Raw genomic sequence first — 24279 nt, forward strand, 5'->3', positions numbered from 1 at the left:
ACTGCACAATATAGTATTACATTAGTCTAATAGTATTAATACCTTTACTTTATTTCAGAAACAGCTTGCACAGCTATGGTGTTTACAAGCGTGTATTAAAGTCCCCCACAGTTCAAAAAGGTTAGGTTATTGTTATTTTATTTAGAAATTTGATCTTCACTGTGCACAATGTTTGTGCAATTTGATACCAGAAAGCTATTTTCACATTCATCTGCTGAAGAAGGACAGCTTCTCTGTGCTCACATTAAATCTGAGTTTAACACGTTTGTACAAGTAGGATTTTGTGACATCACAACTAGTTTGGAAGCCAATCACGGACCAGTATGTAACTTCAACAAGTGTGATGTGGAAACTTCACCTCAAGTGTGATGTGGAAACTTCACCTCAAGCGCACATACACCGAGGATGGATTTAGGAGACGTGTCCAGTAGTTAAACTTTGAAACAAAAAAAATGTCTGTATATTCATAGATTCTGGGGTTTTCAATGAGAGAGAAGGAGTAGATGTCTTTGAGATTTTTGTATGAAGTAATTTAACTTTTTGTCGAAGAAACAAATCAGAAAAATTATTATTTGACGCAAATCATTTTTATTTCTAAAAAATGTCTGGATCTCATTAAACAATTTTCTTTTTTATTATGAGAAGATGTGTTGGCGATACACAAAGCAGTGTGCACTGCTGTTTGCTACTTTTTTTATACTACCACCACACATTTTCAAATCAAAACACATAGAAGAACCAATAATATGTTAGGCAGTATTATCATACGAGTTATAATTAACGAATAGCTCAAATTAGCTCCACCTTGACCAACTACAACAGTAAAATGCAACAATGCTAAAGGATCTAAATACTGTTTACACCACTGGTCCTTGACCTAAGGGCACACTGATCCTTATCAAACATGCTGAATAGGTTTTTGTTGGAAGCCCTGTGGTGTGAGCAGTCCAACAAGGAAAGTTGTAAGGACAGAAATAACGCCAGATACTGTCCATTGGGCATTTGACCACAGATCTTTACAGATACAATGTGTCCTAGTAATTTCCAGCAGAGAATCAAATAGCACCTACCTCACCCACTTTAAAATTTAGTTTTTTTTTTTTTATTTCAACACTTTTAACAACTCATAACTAGAATGAGTGACTTGTTAATATGGATATTTCTTGCAGCGTGCTTCACATCCAACAGAAGAAGACATAGATGAGAACAGGCTTCTGGGATATGACTGACAGCTCCTCACAGCCAACCAGAGCATGGATGCTGCGAGCACCTCGCCCGCTTCTCTGACGCTATTGGCTGTTCTCTGGAGAGTCGGGGTTTGTTCTGATATTAATGACTGCTGGGCAGACGGCGGCGCATCTATGTGGTCCGCCTGACACTTGATCGAGGGAAGAAATGCGCCCTTAACAGCCGCTGTGAAGACGGGAAGGGAAGGGCACAGGGAACACGTGAATCTCTCTCCACACTCTCGCCAACCTGCTTTTGGACTTCGCCGTCTTTGTTTCCCCCTCATGCAGAAGCCGCGCGTTTTGCCGTGGAAGAAGCCTAGAACTGATTTCTCATCAACTGCGTAAAAATAAGAAGACCACACATTGTTGACTGGCTTTATGTTGCGCGCTGGGGCTCGCTCGTCGTTGGAGCGGCGCACTTGATGGAAATATAGACAACACATAACCTACTGCTTCGAGGGCTATCATGGTCAAATCGGGTAAGTTTACTCCTGAAATGTATTTCTGTCATTTTAAAACGGGTGCATCTGAACGGATGCGTCTGCGCAACGCATTTTCCAAGTTAATAAAAAACGCCTGAATTCAGTGATTCGGGGATGTTTAACGGGACATAAAGTCTTGTGATTGAAATAACGTATCATCTCGCTTCTCAAACACCAGTCACTCGTGCGTGATTGCAGAAATTAGGGGAAACATTGCAGGATAAATATGCTGATGAATGGCCTCGAACCCTCACTTGACGTGGAGACGCGCTTTTGTGCAACTATATAGGATGCAATGCTTAGGCTACAAAAAGGAAAATTCGAGGCGCGTGTGTGTGTGTGTGTGTGTGTGTGTGTGTGTGTGTGTGTGTGTGTGTGTGTGTAGTGATGGACTGGCAGTTTAATGTCCTCGGGTCCTCACTCTCTCCCTTCTCCACTAAACCTTTCTGTTGCAAACAGAAAAGTCGTTAGCTTACCGACACATGCCGCGAAAGTACGTTACAGTTTGTGTACCTAGGGTTCTTTTAACACATAACACAATCACACACACACTCCAACTGTGGAGTGAAAGGATCCTTTGCTTTCACCGCCATCTCGGCACGTTGCATCCAAGGCTTTTTATGTAATTAACACAGCCACTGAGAGGCATCTTCGAGCGCATTCACCATCATCACTTCACCTTGCTTGTGCCTGTACACCCACACACTCGGAGATCCGGCTTTAGAGAGACAGAGACAGAGATGGAAGGGATTCACTAATCCCTTAACTGCATTGGGGCGTCTCTCTACCCTCTCCCCCTCTCTCACACCCTCCCATTTTATCTCTCACACCTTTCCCTCTGTCCAAAATGTATGTCATCCTGTAGATGTAACTACTTATGAATATTTCAAAGGCAGATAAACAGCCGATAATGACAAATGTGATTTTCACCAATGGGGGCTGTAATCTTCTGAGCAGATGCATTCTGTGTATTCATGCATGCGTGTGTGTGTGTGTGTGTGTGTGTGTGTGTGTGTGTGTGTGTGTCCGTGTGCTTGTTTCCGGTGATGATTACAATAGATTTTGGCCTCCACAGTGGGAATGACTCACCCAAAGCAGCTGCTCAATATGAAACACAGTCAAATGCCACACAAGAGACATCATGCCCTCACATCAGACACCATGCCATGATGAGAAACCCCGGCCCACACAGTATTGTTCCCACTTCGAATTATGTGAGTACCTGCTGATCGAGCCACGGTCATTGTAATATCCAGCCATCATCTTTTCACAAATGATCTTTGAGCGCAATTTTTTTTAAAGGGTTTTCCTGCTGAAATTGAACACTGCCAGTTGTGACTTTATGTTATGCAAAATATAGTCCAAAACAGTATCTGAGGTAGAAGTATACGCTTGTATGATAACATTGTAGCCATGTTGCAGTTCTTCCCCAAAGGTAATAAAAACAGTAAAGCAAAACATTAATGGGTTGCTTTATTAATGTAGGCACATTTGTTCAAAACAAATCAATATTACATGTCCACACTAAGTCATACACTTAAAGTGAGTGGCTCTGCGAATTGCCTATTGATCCGCACGTGAAACAGTCAGAAGCAGTATATATGTGTGTGTGTGTGTGTGTGTGTGTGTGTGTGTGTGTGTGTGTGTGTTGGTGGGGGGGGGCAGGCAGCACAGTGTGGGTGTTCCATATTCATTTCTCCATAGGCAGAGGGCAGCAGGTTCCTGTGTGGTGAGAGGATGTGTGGGTGCCAAACGCTGCTGCCGGTTCACAGTGCGTGAATGTGGAGGTTAAGATGACTATACTATTGCGCCATCAAATTCAAATTAATCTCAAAATATTTTCCCATAACGATGGTAACAAGATGCTTTAGGATCTATCGAGGCTTCTGAGTGAAATGCATGTAAACATATTCACAAGACGGCTGCAGGGGATCAGCCTGTGCAACCAAGCATAGGCTCTCTGATAGCATCCTGCTCCCAAACAAACACAGGCACCATTTAAAATGGAAGAAGCACAGACAGAGGACAAAAGGAACAGGGGGGACTGTAGCAGACCCAAATTAAATCAAAGGAGAAAGAGAAACCAAAGGATGAAAACATGGTTTGCTAGCAGCATCCATGACATTTTGCTGTTCAGTCCATATCAAAAGGTCAGAATGGGATGTGACACCTCCTTTGTATCCAATGACATTTGCTTTCACATTAGCATTTTAAGTATTTAGCCAGCACGCGTTTCCAGAGTACGTGGGTACAATGTTGCGCTGGACCCACACCGCTTTAACTAAAAGGTGTTCTAAAAAATTATCACGTATATTAGATAAATGTCAGATATTTGGAAAACAAGATCTAAGACTCGTGATCACAAAAAAACAAACAATCAAAGCTATTACTCTCTAATTAGTCTGCTTCAAATTAGAGTTGGACATGATAGGGAAACATGCCCGTATTGCGGTTTCAAACATGAACAGAGAAGGACATCTAAGGGCTACTGCTGTGCTGTCCATCTGTTCTGCATTTGGATTGATACATATAGGCCCTCAGTGCAGTAATGAAAAGCTTGGAGGATGCTGTATCATGAGACCAAATCAAGTGTTCATGTATTGATGAAGCTGCAATAATTTATCCATAGAGATATGTGAGCATGTACAAACACGCACTGCATGTATAAACATACATGTGCAGAAATATGCACATAAATATATATATAAAGTGATTACTGTCTCCAAATCAGCCAGTCATTGCTGCCAAGCCTTTGAATAGACACAAAGCCACGGTGCCATATATTTCATCTATTTTAGCTGAGGAAGAGTAGCAGAGAATGAAAACAGAAAGAGAAAGCCCACATCAAACCCCATGAAATCATAATAAAGAGGTCCAAGCCAGCGATAAATGCATTTCAGTGGCATATAATGATTGATTCCGTCTGCCGTAGAAACTTATTCCCTGCAGGCTTGTGGCCCCTTGACCAGCCATATATTATTCATATAAATATAGATAGCTGCACATCTTAGAGGCAGCACACATGCCACATTTGCACCTGCAGATTCAATTTGGCTCTGACTTTGAGGGATATGCCGCTGGCTCCATTCCCCCTGCCAGTCCCTGGCTGCCCCCCCCCTCCCTCCTCACACCTCTCTTTCATTCTGGCTAGCAGCAATACATGGAACATTATGCAGATTTTTGTCAAGAGTGAGTGCGATTATGTTGCGGGAGAAATGAGTGTTGGAATGTTCGCTACGCCTTTGACCTTATCAGCGGCAGCCTTAAGCTGGATACCTTGGCTTAATTTTAATAGATGCAGCACTATGTGAATTAGACAAGGGGACCTAGCTGTGCTCTTTTACTTTGTGGTGCGTTATGCATGCATTATGCGAATGAGCTTGGGAATGTGTGCTTTTTTATGTTCTCTGCGAGTACACTGTCGGCAAAGTTACGTGTGCTTGTGTCTGCAAATGCATGTATCTTTCTATGTATTTGTGCATGCTCCTGCATGCATGAGAGCAGGTGGGTGTGCTGTAGCGTTGGATAGTGCAGCATTTGTGTTCTCCCTCACTCAGCCCAAGGGCATGTCTTATCCAGAAAAGGGCTGAAAAACCAGAGTCTATGTTCCTGCGGTTAATTTGGAACATTGATTTTACATTAACAGTTGACTTGTCGCTGATTCATGACCATACAAGTGCAGATGTAAGAGGAAAGGTTTCCATCCGCTCCCACATGCACACAGATACATACATTAAGCTTCATTATGCATACACACTGCATAGAAGGTTCCCTTTAATGAACTCTCCCTTACCTTAGAGAAAGTATAATAGTAAATCGATGAGGGGAAGGACAGAGGGAGGGACAGTAAAGCCTTTCAGAGGCACCCACCCACTAAGGGACTTACCCAGAATGTCTATCGGAAGAGGCTTGGTTGTGGCATGGCTGTGCTACATGTCCACTGTGGGTCAAGTGTCCACCATCTTCTCTCACTTTTGTTCCTTTGCTTTCAAATTATTATTAGAAACTATTAACCACGGAAAGAGAAATACAAGCTCTAGTTCAAGTTCTATTCATATTACAAAATCATAAGAGGATACTAAACCCTTCAGTTTAGCTGATCAAAATCACCAAAAAGGTCAGACACTTCTTGTTTTGCATTTTTGCACTCACTGCCTGTGAATATGAAAAATCAAAATAGAACCAGTATGTTACAGTATGTGCAGTGATAAATGACACACTGCCTATCACATGAAATGTTTGGATAATATTTTCATTTCAGCTGTAAATGAAAATGGAATTGTATGTATTTACATTCAAGTGACAATGCAAACTGTTCTGGCAAAAAATAGACCAGGATCACCGCTCGTGTCTTGTGGACAATGACGCACTGGGTGGAATGCAATTGGCTCTGGACCAAAGCACATCCGGTGGACTTTAGGGATTACCAAAATAATAGCAGCTACTGAGACAAACAGTCAGACGGTATTGCAGATAGACTAGATATGGCACAGCAGGGGTGATGAGTTTTGAGAAGGCAATTAGGCCGGTAGCAACGGAATGAGACAGTAGGATGCCCAGGAAGCAAGACGGGGTGCTGAGACATGCAGGGAGACCACATTAAATGCCTACTTTCTAAATAGTCCATGGCTTGTGTGGCTCGTGATGCAAGTGCGGGAACATAAGGAGAAATGTTCACTATAAGGGTTTGAAGAGTGAAGACAAATGTGAGAGTGCAGGATGAAAAGGACAAGGTTCATGAAAAGAGATGTGAGGGTTGCAATATCATGAGAAAAAGGGAGGAAGAAGAAAGAGCAGCCTGAGAGAGAGGGGGTGACTTAAAGAAGAAAGCCTTGCGAGGCTTATTACCAGTGGATCAAAATTCCCAGTGAACCATTTCTACAATGCACAGGCTATTCTCCTGAAAGAGGAGGCAATTCGGCTGTGCCCTACTTTCCACTTACGTCTGACCTTTATGTCTTCCTACCAGTTTTATCACAGTGAGTGTAATGAACACCTCTCATCAGATGCCATACTGCCTTGTTACAACTTAAACCGTGCAGGCCCCATAATCATCTTCCCGAGGGCCAATATGCTCCCCACCTATATCTAGACTTGTTCCACAGCTCAGATCTCACAAATGCTCTTTTTTCATGCCCGCCATAACCCTCACAGAACTTGTGTTTTGTATAACAAATTATTTCATTTTTACACGAACTGTAGGTCAACCTGTCGCCACACAGGGCATTCATGAGCACCCAACCTGCAACAAAGCAATCATCTTTACTTCCCTGCTCCGCTAAACCTCATCCAAACCCTGTGAAGCGACGGGGAGGATTTATAACTCATTTCAATGAACAGCATAAACCAAACAGTTCTGCCCGGCTGTTTGGCGGCCCGGCCGACCTGAGACAGGCTTGTCTGAATTAGCACCGAAGAGCCACCAGGACCAATGCTTTCTGCCCTGCTGTGCACACTCATTAATTTAAAGTGGTAATATCTCACTGGTCTCTAATCAAACTGTATTTGTGCCATTACTGTCCGGAAGAGCCGCAGTATTAGTATAATGGAGGTGGCCCGGTGGGAAAGTAAGTGTGAGGTGTTGCCAAGAAGCTTTTCACCTTGACAAAGGCTGAACCTCTTAAATGTAGCCTCGTCCCAATTTGGGTATATCATGATTAGTCTGGTGCCATTTCCAGATGAGAGCAAATGGTTTTCAAAAAGTACATTTTGGGCACGTGTCATAAAATCCACTCAACAAAAAGTATGTGCGTGTGTGTCAATTTAACATTACCGAACCAAAAAAAGAGTTTTTACCTGACAACAAAAAGCCAAACTAAATGTGCAGCATTTTAATGAGAGATTCCAGGTTTTTCAGTAATGCCAAATGTCACGCTAATTAAGAGTGAATTCTGTGACTAATGAGGACTAAAGACATATCGGTTTATAATGTTGATGCAATGACAGTCATTTCTGAACAGCTACTTAGTTGGAATATGTCAAAAAATATACAGATATAGTAGCTCCCAACTCTTAATAGTGATGCAAAAACACTTTTTTTCTTCAATGACAGACTGAATATAATCATGAAAATCTGGATGATATTGGCCCAGGGTACAGATATATTTTTTGAAATGGCTATAATCAGCAATGTAAATACAAATTACTTTGTATAATTTGAAAAGGGATTCTTGTAGGGACAAGCCAATCGGATTTTTAAAACTCCCAAATATTGATATCAGGATTGTCCTAAAAACTCTAGTATAAGTTGGCCTATTAAAGTGTATTTCAGCTTATAGTGTCTTTTTTAGCTGTAGCAGGCAGGTGTTTTCACCTGCCCAGCACCAAACAGCAGACAGGCAAAGTTAGCAACTAGCTGGTGAACACAGTGGAGCATTTAGCAGCTAAAGAGCCAGATATTTCTCTTAGGAGGTAGTGGAGACTTAAATAAATGCTAATGTTTCTCCTTATCTCCTGAATGTGTAACCAGGCAACAGTATGCCAACACGTTAACTAACTGAAAAAGGTGATTTGTCAATGTAGTGTTCACCGATGGTGACCAAAACATCAGTTATTCCAGGTTTAACCTCTTTGATTTTTGGTCTAACAGCTGTATTCATCACTGTTAAGGCAGTTCTGAACAGGCCAGATACAAGAAGCTTGTTTGCTTTAATGTTCACAGTCAGGATTAACACTGGTGAATGTGAAAAGCCCATGGGCCAGACTTTCAGCCTGCTACTGTAATGGAGGTGCTTTAGAGACCATGGCTTGAATGATTGCTGTCTGCCCCCCCGTCCCCCACCCACCCACCCTCTGACACCTGGGAACTTGTTTTAGCTTCATGAGTGAACACCTTAGCCTGACCTATAAAAGGCATCCATTGGCTGCCCGGACAAATGTCAAAGCTCTGAATTAATGTGTAAGTGCAGTTAGACATTAAGTTACATGAGATCCCATTCCAAGCCCTCTAGATTATATTACCAGCTGTTGATTATGCATCTCGCATCACACAATTTCCAAAGGCTTTTTCCAGGTACAGATTACAAGCATCCATATTTTAATTATATTGGCCCCAGTCATGTTAGCCTCACCAATCTTTGCGTAGCCAAATGCCACTTCATTCCCAATACACCACAACATTTTCGCTTGTTTTCTACTCAATCTTTGGCTGGCTAATTCTTTTGCTTTTGGGTCTTGCTAAAATTAATTTTGATTTCCTGCAATGACAGCATTCTCAGGGTGACCAGAGCTTAACACACCACTAATACTACCATGACAAGTCCCTTGTCTAGCAAGTCATTTTGTCCTCCAATCTGTTCTCTCCCTTCCATCGCCACTTCAATTACCGGCAACTGAGCAGAGGATTGTGGAAAATTACTAATAGGTTAGTACAAGTGTGTGGACTCACAGCAGTCACGGTGCAAGGCCCCAAGAATATAGACTGCTTCTTCACTGGGCTTCACATAATGCAGACGTACAATACCAATTTACCTGTTCAACTGCCTGTGCATGATTAGGATCAGTTCACTTAAAGCTCCATTGTGTAATGTTTTGAGTTGATTCTTAGCAAAAATCCATTTGTTCTTTCACAAATATGTGCTCATTCATGTGTAATTACTTCCACCAACTAATCAAAGTATTCTCGTAAGCATAGAACCTGACATTCAGAATCATTCAGAATACATACAAGCGAGTCGCTCATATGTATTCTGCCATGTTGCGCCTCCATCTTTAAAATACATTAGCCAAAGAGGGACATACCTGCGCCTTTCACGTTTTTACATGGCGGCACCGTGACGAATGCCAGGAGGAGATTACTCAATCTGCCGGCAGATTTGAAAGCCTGTTGAAGATGGAGGATCATGCTGATACTTTACTAACATCATCTTGCATTCGTTTGGGAACCTGATAGCTGATGTTAGCAATGAAATGGTACCAAAATAACGAAAACGTAAAACTATTATTACACTGGAAGGAACACTCACGGACGAAATCGTAATTCTTTTTTTTTTTTAAGATCAATTTTTTATAGTTTTTTTTTTATTTTTAACATACTGAACAGACAACTACAATTGAACAAGAACAAAAACCCTCTCCCACCTCCCAGTTTCTGTACCCTAAACAAGCCCAATTTCTCAAGCCAAACAAGCATTCTTAATTGAGGCTCTGTCGTTGAAAGCTTTTCACATTTGCTGATGTGTTACTACTACACTGAGCTCTGAGGTTGTTACACTTGTCATTAACATTAAGCTAATCTGAAAGCATGTACTGTATAAACATTTTCTTAGTTGTGTTACATAGCTGTCTTGCCTCGATTGTCTTTATTCCAAACTGTTTTATTACATAACTAAGTCATTGACTCAACACTATTTCGCTCAGACAGCAAGCATGCCTGAAGACTCAGTACATTTGCCACATCAGACACATTGCCACCAAGATGTCACCTCAGATTCAGTCAGCTTCTTCTTACAAATGACTCCCAATGTTTCCCTTCAGCAGCCCTTCACTAGGACCTCAGCGGACATCCAGGAGACTGTTAATTAAACCCGGTTTACGTTGATTTGTAATATTTAAAACTTTATTTCTGGGGCAGTGAAAGACATGCAATATTTATATTATATATAAATTAGAAAGCAGCATTAATAGTAATAATAATAATTTGAGAGTGAATCTCCATTTCAAATGAGTTTACTTAACTCATTGTAAAGGCTGGAGCCTGAAGTATAAATCTGCCCTTGACTGGAGTAGATATTAAATCCAATAAACATCCACATTTTTGGATACAATGGAAGAGAAATGCAAAATGAGTCATTTTAATATTAATTTCATATTTTATTATTTAATCTGATGGTTTTTTCAAACATGGTATACTATTTAATGACTCAAGTGACATTCACATGAGACAATTTATCAGATTTTGCAGATACAAAAGGCTTTATACAACTTTTTTCTCACATGACTTCTCCATATATTGATGCTCAGTCTGTTGCCATCAGAGCGAGCTGGAGGACGTGAGAAGACATCCTGACTTCCTGCTTCAGTCTCCGCTTAATGGGACAGTTGAGATGGCCATTTTACCTCAAAATGAATGGTTAGAATAATAATTTGATACTAACTAGAACTAAAACGATTTGTTGGTTAATTGATTAGTCGATCATTAGAAAATTGATCTGCCACAATTTTGGTAATCGTTTAAGTAAAAATTCACGTGAATTTCTTTTCTTAGTCTTCCATAACAGTAAACAGATTATGTTTGGGTCTAGGACTGTTGGCTAGACAAAACAAACATTATTAGGTCAGGTAGGTGTCTGGTGTGTTATAGACATTTTATAGACCAAACAATCAATAATCAAAAGAATAATCTGCCCCAATACCAACATTCCAAGCTTTGACAGTAACTGTAACCCTGCTGTCACAGTGAAGTGGTGGCATTTGGAAAACAGTACACACAGGCCTAACATCTATATTTTCATGAACCAAGTGTTGGATTATGAGAATTGTATCCTCATTAGTTAGCAGGGAAATATGTTATGTTTGCTGGCCACACCATCTTGCAAATTGTTCTGTAAATCCTTACTAATCCCATCCTAGATTTTCGCCAATGTGGGACACAAGACATTAACATTAAAATACAGACAATAATTATTCTTTCTCAATCTGTCTCCTACCTCTCCTTACAATCACTGATTTCCTCCTCACATCCATCATCAAGCCATACCAAAATCTAATGAGGTAAAACCTGATTTAATGTGTTTTGAAAATAGGGCAGCACTATTTCTTAAACCACACATTCACATTCATAGAGTTAATTTTCTAATGCTGGAAAGCCTTTATCAGAAAATACTGATCATAAAACAGAAGCCATAGCATAAAAACGTCCACACAATTAACATCATTGGTAAAACAAATAACACACCTCCCTTTAGAGCCACCTGCAGTGATTGCACAATAAAGCCTTGCAATAATAGTTAACCTGACCACATTACACTGCTGGTAATTGTGATTACTAAAGAGAGAAGGAAGAGCGAGCAGAGGTAAGACCCAAACACTGTCGGCTAAATTACAGATTCTGGCCTGTGTTTCCAGGACACGGATCAACTGCATAGCCCACAATGAAGAGCCAGTGCTGAGGGAGAGAAGCTAAACCCTGTTTATCAGAATGCTCTGGGTGTTGCAGCTTATTAGAGTGCCAGGTGCTTTTGAAAAATAATGCTGCCCCCTCTCTCTTTCTCTCTCACTCTCCTTCCACTAGCTCCATGTTTGCCTTCTCTCCTTACCCACCCCCTCCAAAACCAGATTCCAGCATTGGCTGGAATCTGGTTCATTCTTCAGTTCAACAGAGGTTGAGGAATGAACCCTTGGTTTGGCTTCGCCAGCGATGCAAACCGCAGCGTTTCTGCTGCCTTCAGATTTCTTTATTTCATTTTTTAAAATATCTTTTCCCCCCACATCTCCCTTGTGGCCACTGAGGTGGAGATGACAAGGGTGATGAAATGAAACCATTTCTCTCCTTTCTTGTTCTCCCTTTCCAGCAGCTGTCACACTTCTTCTCTTGATTCTTTCCATTTCATCCCGTCTCTCTCAAAGTTTTCCCATGATGTGCTGCACGCTCTTATGGGCCCGAAATATTACAAGCACCATCAAACTGTTCAGTAAGAGGCAGTTACAAACGACAAATTACATGGTACAGTTTCTGCCATAGCAAGAGAGGATGGAACATAACATAATGTGATGGTACTACACTATATAAAAGAGAGATGGCTGACTCACATGCCAGAGGAAGCAGCATAGTTCTGTTTCTGATACACAGCATGTGATTATTTTCTCAAATTATTTCATACTTGAATGAAGATATTTATGGACAATTCAATTAATATTTGTTACTGGAAGAACTCTGCCATACCAAATGTGTAAAATATATATAGCTTTCAGCTTTCACTCTTAATCCGCCACCATTTTATTTGAGTGTCAAAATTCTGAGTGAAATAGTCAATGCCATGTAATCTACTTTCTGCAGAGTATCCTATTATTTTTTTCTATGATAGATGGGAAAATTACTGTTGCACACTAAAAGTGATGATGCAAAATGATGACGATTCATACGTGTTGAGAGTAGTGAATGAGTGAGACATTTTAGACACAGTTATGGTGTCCATTTTTTTTAAATGTGTCATTTTGAATACGTCTTTAAATGTTATTTAACAAAGCCACACATTCCTAGTGATAGCGCCGATTAATTATGTCAACACATTAATGCATTTTTATTTGCATGGCTGTCGGTTGCTGCATCTTCTAACAAACAGCTGCAAACTGCATCTGTGTCAAATGCTTTGTCTACATGTACGGCCTAACTGTCTCCCTGTGGTGTGTGTTGATGGCTGCCCGTTTACTTGTTGCCATAGTGACTGACATATTCCAGTGTCTTTAAGCAGCTGGCTCCTAAGGCTAATGCTTAAGCCCTAGGTTGTCTGCCATTTAAGAATTTTAATAAAACCTTCTCTTTAACCAATAATAGACTCGCACTGCTGACATCAGTATTGAATGCCACAATTGTGGGGGCACATCGGTACGTCCCCAGAATGAAGTCTAGAAGGTCAAGCAGATATAAATCCACGGTTCTATATCTTGAATTGAGCATGTACAAATGTCAACATGCATCAGTGTGCCTATAACAAATGTCAATATGCCCAAATCCTTCTCTTATGAAATTCCCTGACCATGTCCAGTATCATGTAATACTCACACTGCTTCTCTCTGTCTTATACAGGTAGGAATGGACTGGGCTGTGGACTCAGGAAGCTAGTGACGACAATCAATGAGGACACCCATCTTTGAAGAAAGAGCAGAATTTTCATGGATACCTATGAATGTTCTTAACAAGTCCTTTGAGGTATAATATTAGTCCATTCTTTTTTCCCCCTCCCACATTCTCGGGTCTGCCTGAACTGCAGCCTTGGCCCCAGACCCTGACACCCGCAGGCAACATTGAGTGATTGCTCATTACATCCAAGGGCGTCTACACAGCAAGACAAAAACAAACAGGGAGCCCTGCTGCAGTTGGTGGTGGCGGTGGCAGGGGCAGTGAGTCAATCGCCTCAGCAGCTGCAGCAAATGATTCGTTATTTGTGAAGTTAACAGCTCAGACCACTTAATCTACAAGGACCAATTTCTTACTGGAGGGAATCGGTCCAATATGAAGGACGTGTCATTCGTGGATCGTCTCTTTGTCGGCTTGGCCATGGCCTCTTTTGTTGTTGCCACAGAGGAGAGGCATGATTGCCCAAAGCTCTGTGTATGTGAGATTAGACCCTGGTTTTCTCCGAGTTCGGTGTACATGGAGGCGCAGACAGTTGACTGTAATGACTTGGGACTCTTTAGCCTACCAGAACAATTACCGGTGGGCACACAAGTACTATTACTGCAAACAAACAATGTTGCCAAGATTGACAGACCCTTGGATTACCTGGCCAACATCACAGAGATTGATTTATCGCAAAACAATTTATCCTCTATCAGTGACGTCCACCTGGGGAATCTTCCTCAGCTGCTGTCCCTTCATATGGAGGAAAATTGGATACGAGAGTTGCCTGAGCGAAGTCTTGCTGAGGTGGCTAACCTTCAGGAGCTCTACATGAATCACAACCTCATCTCATCCATTTCCCCGATGGCTTTCCAGGGTCTCAGCAATCTTGCGCGGCTCCACCTCAATTCTAACAGGCTGAAGGCCATTAAAAGAGAGTGGTTCGACCCCATGCCAAATCTGGAGATCCTGATGATAGGTGAGAATCCTATTCTTTCTATTAATGATATGAACTTCAAACCTCTCAGTAATCTCCGCAGTCTTGTTCTTACTAGAATGAACCTGTCTCAGCTTCCTGACGATGCATTGGCTGGTCTTGATAACTTAGAGAGCATCTCGTTCTATGATAATATCTTTCCTGAGGTGCCTCATTCTGCCCTGAAAAATGCAAAAAATCTTAAGTTCTTGGACCTAAATAAAAACCCAATTGCGAGGATACAGAGAGGGGACTTTGTGGATATGTTCCATCTGAAAGAACTGGGGATTAATAGCATGCCAGAGCTAGTTTCCATCGACAGCTTTGCCCTCAATAACCTTCCTGAGCTGACCAAAATAGAAGCCACCAACAATCCTAAACTCTCCTATATCCATCCTAATGCTTTCTACAAACTACCACGGCTGGAAACCCTAATGCTAAATGGCAATGCTCTCAGTGCCCTCCACAGGATTACTGTCGAGTCCCTCCCAAATCTCAGAGAGGTTAGCATGCACAGCAACCCCATCCGCTGTGACTGCGTAGTCCGCTGGATGAACATGAACAAGACCAACCTTCGCTTCATGGAGCCTGATTCACTGTACTGTGTGGAGCCCCCGGAGTACGAAGGCCAGCATGTCCGACAGGTGCACTTCAGGGAGATGATGGAGATTTGTCTGCCACTCATCTCTCCCGAAAGCATGCCTGGGCATATTAAAGCACAGAATGGGAGCTCAGTGTCACTCCATTGTCGGGCCTACGCTGAACCAGAGCCAGACATCTACTGGATCACCCCGTCTGGTACCAGGGTCCTGCCTAACACCGTGTCTGACAAGTTCTACATGCACCCAGAGGGAACTTTTGACATCTATGATATAACAGAAAACGAAGCTGGTCTTTACACTTGTGTTGCCCATAACCTGGTTGGAGCTGATCTTAAATCTGTTTCAGTAGAGGTGAATGGGTATTTTCCCCAACCTGCAAATGGGTCTCTGAATGTCATGATCGAATCAGTGGAGACAAACTCCATCCTAGTTTCGTGGAAGGCCGGCCGTGGCACCCTGGCTCCCAACATTAAATGGTATACAGGGTCAGATGCTAACCATCCCACCACGGCGTTTACCACCAGGGTTCCCTCTGACGTCCAGGTCTACAACCTCACGCATCTCAGCCCCGCCACTCTGTACAAAGTCTGCGTGGATGTCGGCAGCATCCACTACAACCATGACACCAAATGTGTCAATGTCACCACTAAGGGATTAGAGCTGGCAGCCAAGGACATAGAAAAATGGGACGCAGCACTAATCACTGTCTTCGGTGTGCTCTTGGCTGTGATTTCAGTGGCATGTCTGCTTATTTATGTGTCTCTGAGGAACCACCACCTTTATGGGGATATAAGGAAATGCGACTCCAAAGCTTCGCTGACACAAGTGGAATCCACCGGTACGCACTCTCCTTTCTTTACAAAGCTGTGGGTTTCGGGTAAGGGACTGCCAAGTGGAGTCAAAGTGAAAGCCACAGTCATAAATGTATCTGACAATGCCTTTTAGGAAGCGCAGCTTTGTAGAGCACCACACACCAACTACACGGAATGGACAAGGCCATGGGCAGGGGTGGACAAATCTATAATACTGTTTGAAAGGCATACCCATTGCTGGTCCCTGGCTCAGATACACTGGCAAAACTATTATCAGACTGGGATGGAACAGTTTAAAATAGACTACATGCTGTCCCAGGGTCAACCCCAGCTGAAATGGTGGCTTTGGTAATCGTTACATCAAACCAAGCTAACATCATCAGAAAGGGGCATTTTCTGCAAAACAATATATTTCAGTCCTATTCATAAAGAGATGCAGACAGAGTAAAGAAAGTAAAGATGATGATGGTCAACTATCTTGTAATTGACTGTTAAATGTGTTCTGAGTTGTGGAACTGTTCGTGTGGTCCCAAGCAATACCGTCTGTGCTTTGTCAAACATCCATAGACGAGTTAGAGAAACAGTAATAACACCTGTCTATTATGGGAAGGGAGATTTAGTAGAGTAGACAAATTACAGTGACTATGGTGTAAGCCTTTTGATGAAATATAGACCCCCCTTTTCTATTTAAAATGGATTCTTGATTTTTCATGGAAATATTGTTATATATTCTATTATGTTGATGTAATGACAAATCCTCTGTATCTGAACAGTTTGAATAGGTTTTAAATTAAGGCAAGGAGCAGACTACTTTTGATTACAACGTCACATTAAGCTTAATGAAATTCAGCTACAAAATGAGTATGTTGAGAGGTCATTTGCCAAATGGCTGTTTATGCTGTGTAGTTCTCATTGCAATGGTGACTAGGAAAAAAATTGCGTTGGACTAAAACAAATATAACAGGTTGATTAAAACTGAGGTGATTGATGTGTTGTCTCCTCACAAAGCGGTCTGTCATGCCCTGGTAAGTGCCTACAACCAGAACTACATGAGGTAAACAGAGAAGAAATGGAAGAAACAGCTAAACATGGCCATGTCATCATTGCAGAATCACAAGCTATTCTCCGGTACTTTTAGTGAAAATACTTTCTCAGTATTTTTAGCATACATATTTTAAGAAAACATTTCGTTGTTGCTTTGGGTGTAAAGTTAAAAAGCCATTTTTATATTAACTGTACTATATGTGATCAATGGGCACAACAGACTTATTAAGAAAAGTGCTAAGAAAAAAATAAATGTCATTGTTCCTTTTACAAACAATTGCCTACTTTTTCCTCATTTGCTTTCTTCTCATATTTGACATAATGCACCTAGTTTATTTCAAACCAATATGCATGGTATTATACTGCCATTATTTTCTCCGTCATCCAACCATGGGGTAATGTCAACTGTGTAATGACTTTTATATGTAACCTTTCAACTGCAAGCATGTAAAAACGAAATATCGATAATGACCAAGAAGTACAAAGGGAGTCTTCTGAGTCAGACAATGGGATGGTGGAAAAGTCAGGAGACTTCAGCTGAATGGTTGAATGGTCGTCCTAACCACGGGAAGGCGGAAAAAAAACAGCAAAAAAAAGAACAGAACTCATTAGCCGCCTCATTAAGAACATGTTCGTCCTTCAGCTGGTCTGAATATAGTCACTGTGTTACAGCTACAGCTACCTGTGCTTAGACAGGGACACAGTGTCCCTATAACAGAGAGATAAAGTACAGTACTGAAAAGTCAAAGCAGGGTGGGACAGAGCCGAGTCTAAGCTTTACACTCCCATTTTATTTGTTTGACTGCATTATCCAGCACAAAGAACATTTCACATGAAAAAGCCAAGCATGATGAATGGCTGTCAGAGGCAGAGTGGCATGGTGGATTTATCAAACAGGGCCTAACGCTCATACATCAGGCCAGCCTTCAGCACCATGGACAGAGGCTTTTAGAGCTGAGCCATCTGTCAAAGACAAGGAGTTAAAATATGACGCTCTGTGCTCCTCAGGTAATGCTCAGGTCGGACTGAGTCTGTCTCTTTGCAAATACAGCCTCAAAAAAACGGATGCGCAAACAAGCCTGGCAGAGCTAAGAATGCACCTGTACCCACATATAGAAAAAATAACATTGCACGCACGCGCGCACACACACACACACACACACACACACACTCTAAATCAGCCAACATTCTATACTCCTAGGTGTAGCAGCTTTGTTCTCCATCAGACTGCGTGCTCGGAGAAACACAACATGACAGCCAAAGAAGCCACTAAATGAGTTCACAGGCCAAACATGTTCTTTGAGATTAAAGCAGCTCATGGATATTAGCCATATTGTTCTTCCTATTTTTTTTTTTTTTTTACAATTCATGATTTGATTTCATACTTGAGTGAATAAGCTGAATATTATCCAGAAACTCATCTCTCCTGCTGTCTGTCTCAATATCAAGCATTTCCTCGATCTTGTTATTTTCTCTCGCCCTCCACTGGCACACGTTTTGAGTTTGGGTGATAGCTTTTTTTTAATTTTTTTATTTGTACATTCAAAGCAACCTATATTAGAGAAAACCCCTCTGGATTTAACTTAAATCCCACATGAAAAGAACCAGTGAGCTGTCACCATTTAATCCGCAGTGAGGAAGAAAAAATTATGTTTCTCGCTGAATCTTCAAATATTTCAAATATTAAAACCACCTTGTTCTATTCAAAAAAAGCCATCTGTTCTGAGGCAGATATTAAAGCATGCTCAGTGAAGGCTTATAGATTGGTGTTCCTACTGGTTACGTACTCATTTTAATTTTGCGAGGATCATTGTCAGGGGGCCTGAGATTTGCAGGTGCAATCCACCAGTGGGAGGTGCAAGTTCAGTAGGGCATTTATTTATTTCATTTTGACAAAAAGTAGTCATTAAGGCAGTGGCTGGCAGGTCATTTTCCTTTTTCATTTTTAGATGAAAAGAATTATAGGAAATGTAAATTTGTAAGCCTGCTTACATTTTATAGAATAACTCAGCTGATTTAATCTTCTACCTCTCTTTCCTGGAGAACGTGGGAAGGTATTTTCACACTTTGTATTTGACCGTTCTCCAAATAGCTCATATTTATAATAGTCGTATTCACACAACAGCCTGATTTTTTTTCTTACTTTTATAAAGCTGCAATTAAATATTAAATTCCCTTTCTATCTGAGATACGATCCTATACTATAGGACTGCACTGCAAGAGCTGCAGAGAGCAAACAATGTTCAAGCTGCTACAGGCACTTTTATGTTTGAATTATCAGCTTATTAAAGTTACAAACTTCAACCTAGGTCAGCCAGTGTAGCTACAGGCAGCTACATTCAAATGAAAAGTGAAATGTCAACATGCATTTACAATCTTGCTGCTAGCACTAAGTTTAATGCCATTGCTTGCTTTATGAGGCCTTTATAGCCAGCTATTGGAGGAACAAACGGATGACCTATAAATTGCAATAACAAAGCAGGGATTGCTTTCATGACAGAATAAAAATAGATCTGCCTCTTGACAGAAAAAATATTACATATCATGATGGTGAACCTTTATCAATTAAACAATTGCGCTGCAGCTGTGTAGGTTGTTTCCTGTCATATCACTTTTGGTGTAACTCCTGATGACAGGTGAATTTTTCATACACACTACATTTCATCAGTGAGCCAGAATTTGCCCAGCTCATCACCATTCTGAACATGCATTGCTGTGTATTTCCTGAAAAGTACAGACAGAATGTCACAGCAGATTTGGTACGGCTCGTCAAAGAGCAACCAGTCAAAAGCCATTTGTGTATGTGCATTTCTGCTCTGCCTGGCCTCTACTGTCTCCATTTCCATAGCCATCAATCCCAAGGCGTCTCCAACATGCAGTTAAAAATGACATGTGCCCCCCCCCTCCGTAGCGCATAGCCATAATAATAAACCACATGAGCATGCATACACATCCACATTCATGAAATCCATTAATATAAAGCGAAAGTGTCCCACCAAACCACAGCTGCTATTAGTCTCTTCCATTTTGAAATAACCCAGTGTGCACCCGATAGAGTGCTGCTTTCACATTTACATATTCCCTCTGATTCACAACTTGCATGACATTACTGAAATTCCACATTTAGAGGAGGAAGTTGATAAATTGATTCATCCCAAGGAAACCAGCATACTAATACATATGGATCCATATTTTTATAGACCACAGTAAGAAATCAACCTGGCTTGAATGTGGAAATATTACACCACAGAGGGCTTTTCCGCTAATTGGAAGACCCATTCTCAAATAGATGATTGGTTTCCTGGGCTACTGATTGATTGCTGCTTCCCTTTGTCTGTTTCCTCTATGAAGTGGGCATGCAGCCGATTGATGCAAGAACGTCTGAGTTCTTCACATGCATGTGGTCACGTTAATGATGGATTGGGATTAGGGGAGAAAAAGGGGGGAGAGCGCGTGCCTAACAAGCAAGGACATGGAGGAAACCCCTTTTTTCTTAGTAGGTTTTATAAAGCATCGTCAACCTGATGACACAGATACACCATCGCTCCCATCAGAATCATTAGCGCTATAGAGGCCATCGATATTCATGACAGCCCGCATAAATCATCACCAAACATTAATATCTTGTTGTGAAATGGTGGAAGAACCACCTACAGTTATAGTCCCTGTGTAAGTACCACCTTTTTACTGCAGGCTAATGCTTCAAAAAGACCTGCTGCAGGCAGGTTTGAAGAAGGTTTGAAGAAGAGTTGGGTAATAATTGTTCATGCTGGTTACAACTTTGAGGTTAGTTTCCAGGGTGTTTTTAATTGAAATGATGAATGCCTATACCACTCACATTTGCAAAAACCTTGCATACATGCTAATATACTCATTGGTAATTATGTACTGGCCAAATTAATAGAGCATCTGTGCCTACTGTCACAATGTTTCATATAATCAGGGGACAGTTGGAGAGGAGGACATGTAAAAAAATGTATAAAATTTTAACCTCAATGAGTCAATGTTTTATGTGGAAGTGCAAGTGTTCAGTACAGGATACAGAAACATGCAGTAAGAAAGATTTCATACATAAAATCTGTGTTTTGGTGTCTCATTAGACTTCAGTACCATTTACCATTTTTCTTGACTTACTTTTTTTTTTTTCTTACAAGTTTTCAGAATTTTACTCTTTACTCTGCTTTTCTAACTAAAAACTTACGTATAATTTCATATAAATGAGGTTTATTGACCATGAATTCCAAGAATAAGTGTAAAACCTATTATTAAACCAGCTACATTTTTTTTTAAAAGTGCCAAAAGCATCCAAAAAAGCGTCAAAAGCATGGAAAAAAGTGACAAATACATCAGAAAAAGCGACAAAAACATCAGAAAAGCGCAAAACAAAGTTAATTTTCACCTGGAAGGACAACAAGTTCATGGTTGACGGGAAGACAACACAAGGGTTGATCCTGGTTGAAATTATCTAGAACAACAGTGTCCTCTTATTTTCAAATGAAGGCAACATGAGTAAAATGAGAGTAAAAACAATGCTCATATCATTGGCTGGCGTGTGTACTCACATGGGTACAAACAGCGGGTTTTCATGGTTGCTGTACAGTAGTTAATTTAAACTTCAGAACCACCTTAAACATATTGTTACATAATGAAACCTGACAAAACCCCTCATAAAGCAGATTTAAGGCTCTCTAAAATTAAATTGAGAGATTAAATTGTATGACCAGTTCCCAGCAATGTAGTGATTTCAATAGTTTGTCTCTTTTGAAAACTGACCTCAATAACTAAAATTGCTTCAGTCTTAATGTATACAGTTTATACTTATAATATTATACTTATAAAGTATGTGTAATAAATTTTTGTGTTTAAATAATAAATCCCCATTATAATGTGATTTCATTAAATGTCAGAAATGTTTAGTTGAATTGACCTCTTTCCTTATTATATGAATGAATTATTTTATTGTGTCATGCATAAAGAAAATATACCCAGCCCAAACAGGCTTACAGGACACCATTATTTACATCAAGGGACCAGGGGTCTCATTTATAAAACTGTGCGTAGGATCCTTACTATACCAAATATACCTATATACCAAAATGGCGTACGCCAAAAAAAAAGTCAGATTTATAAAACTGTGTGTACGCACACCTGTAAGCAAAGTTCCCTTTATAAATCAGAGATTACCTACAAGCGTGCGTACGTGGATCAGCCTTTTATCCCGCCCTGTACACGCCCATTTTTAACCATAAATAGTCAATGCAAAACACCTCGTGAATGCTGATCAGTATATGAATGACACTGGCAGTTGTTAGACCGAATCATGATGACTGGCAGAGAAAAAGCAAAAAACTTCTCAGACGTTCAGGAATTGCTGCAAATTGAATTATAATTTCGGCCTGTTCTTGCACAGTGTAGGGAAACCTGATCTATAACTACATGTATTAAAAATACGTCCAAAACGGCAGGCATTACGGCAGATATACCAGACGTATATAATAAGATTTCACAGAACTATATATTATATCCAAACAAGCCTTAGTGATAAAGTTGAAGATTATATACAATATTTATTTTAAAAAAAACACTTAGCTGTCTGACATTTCCCTCTGGAAACAGCTGGTTTCCCCCAGAGTGGAGAGGACCTGTATTTGGACCGGTATGGCAAGGTTCCGGCGCGTTGCCCTACTGGACCCAATTCAGTACATAGATCCAAGAGCTCAGCTTTAGGGAATCTTCATCGTCAATGGTCCCTGAAGTCTCTTTTTCTCCCGATTCTTCCATTGGTGGAGTCCTCCTGCAGTGCCATCATGCAGCATTACGCACGGGTTGACCAAAGTATTTGTTTACAACAATTTGTGATTGTTAACACCTTGCCAACACAGCATCAACTAGTGGTATCCCCACCCCGAGATACAATTTGAAGACGAAAGAAAGTGTAATAGGCAAACACACTTTTCTTCATGCAGGTTTTGTCACAAACAGTCTTAAAGTTTGGACCGATAACGAGGACTTTAAGTGTAACGATTGCGCGAGAGCTTAACGGCTGTATTTACAGACTTTGACATTTGATGATATATGCACAGTATTAAAGACACATATTTAGTTATTTACACTGTGCTCTGCCGTTATCTAATGCTAGTGTATTTGATATTCCATGCAGTCGGTAAATAGTAAGTAAAGTAAGTAAATATTAAGAACACATTTTTATTTAAGATTTGAGTTGGAGGTGTTTATGGAACAATTATCACTCAGTACAAGCGCAAATAACACTGCTGGCTTTAATCTTCATGGTAACGTGGATGATATGGAGTGAACAAATGTGCGCAACGCATCAATACTAGAAAATATTACGAGTAATCTTATTCCCATTTACTCTCTGCAGTCTGACTTCAGTTCACCACCTCACCATCTGCGTCACCAATTCCTATTTTGTCTCCAAAATGTGCAAACGCATGGGTCAGAGTTTGCGTGGAGGACCGCACATTTTCCCGTCTAGTTTGTTTTTTATAAATCACAACCTTTGCGTGGGAAGTGGCGTACGCACATTTTCAGCCCCGTTTTGTGTGCGTACGCCTCGTTTAGAAATGAGACCCCAGATACCAGAATAGCAACATAAATTACATATTTTACACAAATTGAGCTTCTTGTTGTTTTTCCCATGCTTTAGAGACAAAGGTCGCCAACTTATACACATTCAATTTAAACAACCACTCCATCAGTTCACCAAAACATTTCAGGATTTTGAACAGACATTTCATTTAATAATATCTTAACTTAAAAGAAAATGGGATTCATTCTCAGCGTCTCCTAATTCACATAGTTCACACAACCTTTTATCATTTTTGATGTTTTGAAATCTACCAACTTCAAGGGCAAGTGATAGGACTCCTGTTAGGGCCACTAATGACCTCTGACTCCTATAATATAATAAAACATTAAGCTGTAACAAAGTTCAGGACCATAATGATGTTTGATTTGAATATAAGTTCGTAATTCTGGTTTTGACAAAATGTCTTTTGACCATTTTTCTTTAAAATATTACAAGTAACTTCCTTCTGATTGTGTTCATGCTGCAGGTAAATAATAATAATAATAATAATAATCTATATATTATATATATATAACTATACTTAGGTTATTTGTATTCTTTATTGCTTCTTAATCTCAGAAAATGCAATGTTGTCAGTTATCTGAACTGCATTTTAGCATCACAATCCTTTAGTTTCAGATCATTTGTGTACTATAGGAATGTGGCAGCAACAGGAGCCTATGACCTAAATAAAGTATCTGTGTGGATCTCTTTCATCATAACGGGTGGCCTTATTCTTTGGGTGGAGAGAAGGATGGATTTTATG

General features: G+C 40.5%; 1 protein-coding gene across 1 annotated transcript; it reads left to right on the forward strand.

Moving 5' to 3' along the window:
- Positions 1-1394: 1394 nt before the first annotated feature.
- On the forward strand, positions 1395-17155 carry lrrn3b (leucine rich repeat neuronal 3b). The gene is made up of 2 exons (XM_078242622.1): positions 1395-1708; positions 13458-17155. The coding sequence occupies exon 2, from the start codon at positions 13884-13886 to the stop codon at positions 16011-16013; it is 2130 nt and encodes a 709-aa protein (XP_078098748.1). The 5' UTR covers positions 1395-1708; positions 13458-13883; the 3' UTR covers positions 16014-17155.
- Positions 17156-24279: the final 7124 nt, after the last annotated feature.

Source organism: Sander vitreus, chromosome 23 (assembly GCF_031162955.1).
Source record: "Sander vitreus isolate 19-12246 chromosome 23, sanVit1, whole genome shotgun sequence".
NCBI classification, from domain to species: Eukaryota; Metazoa; Chordata; class Actinopteri; order Perciformes; family Percidae; genus Sander; species Sander vitreus.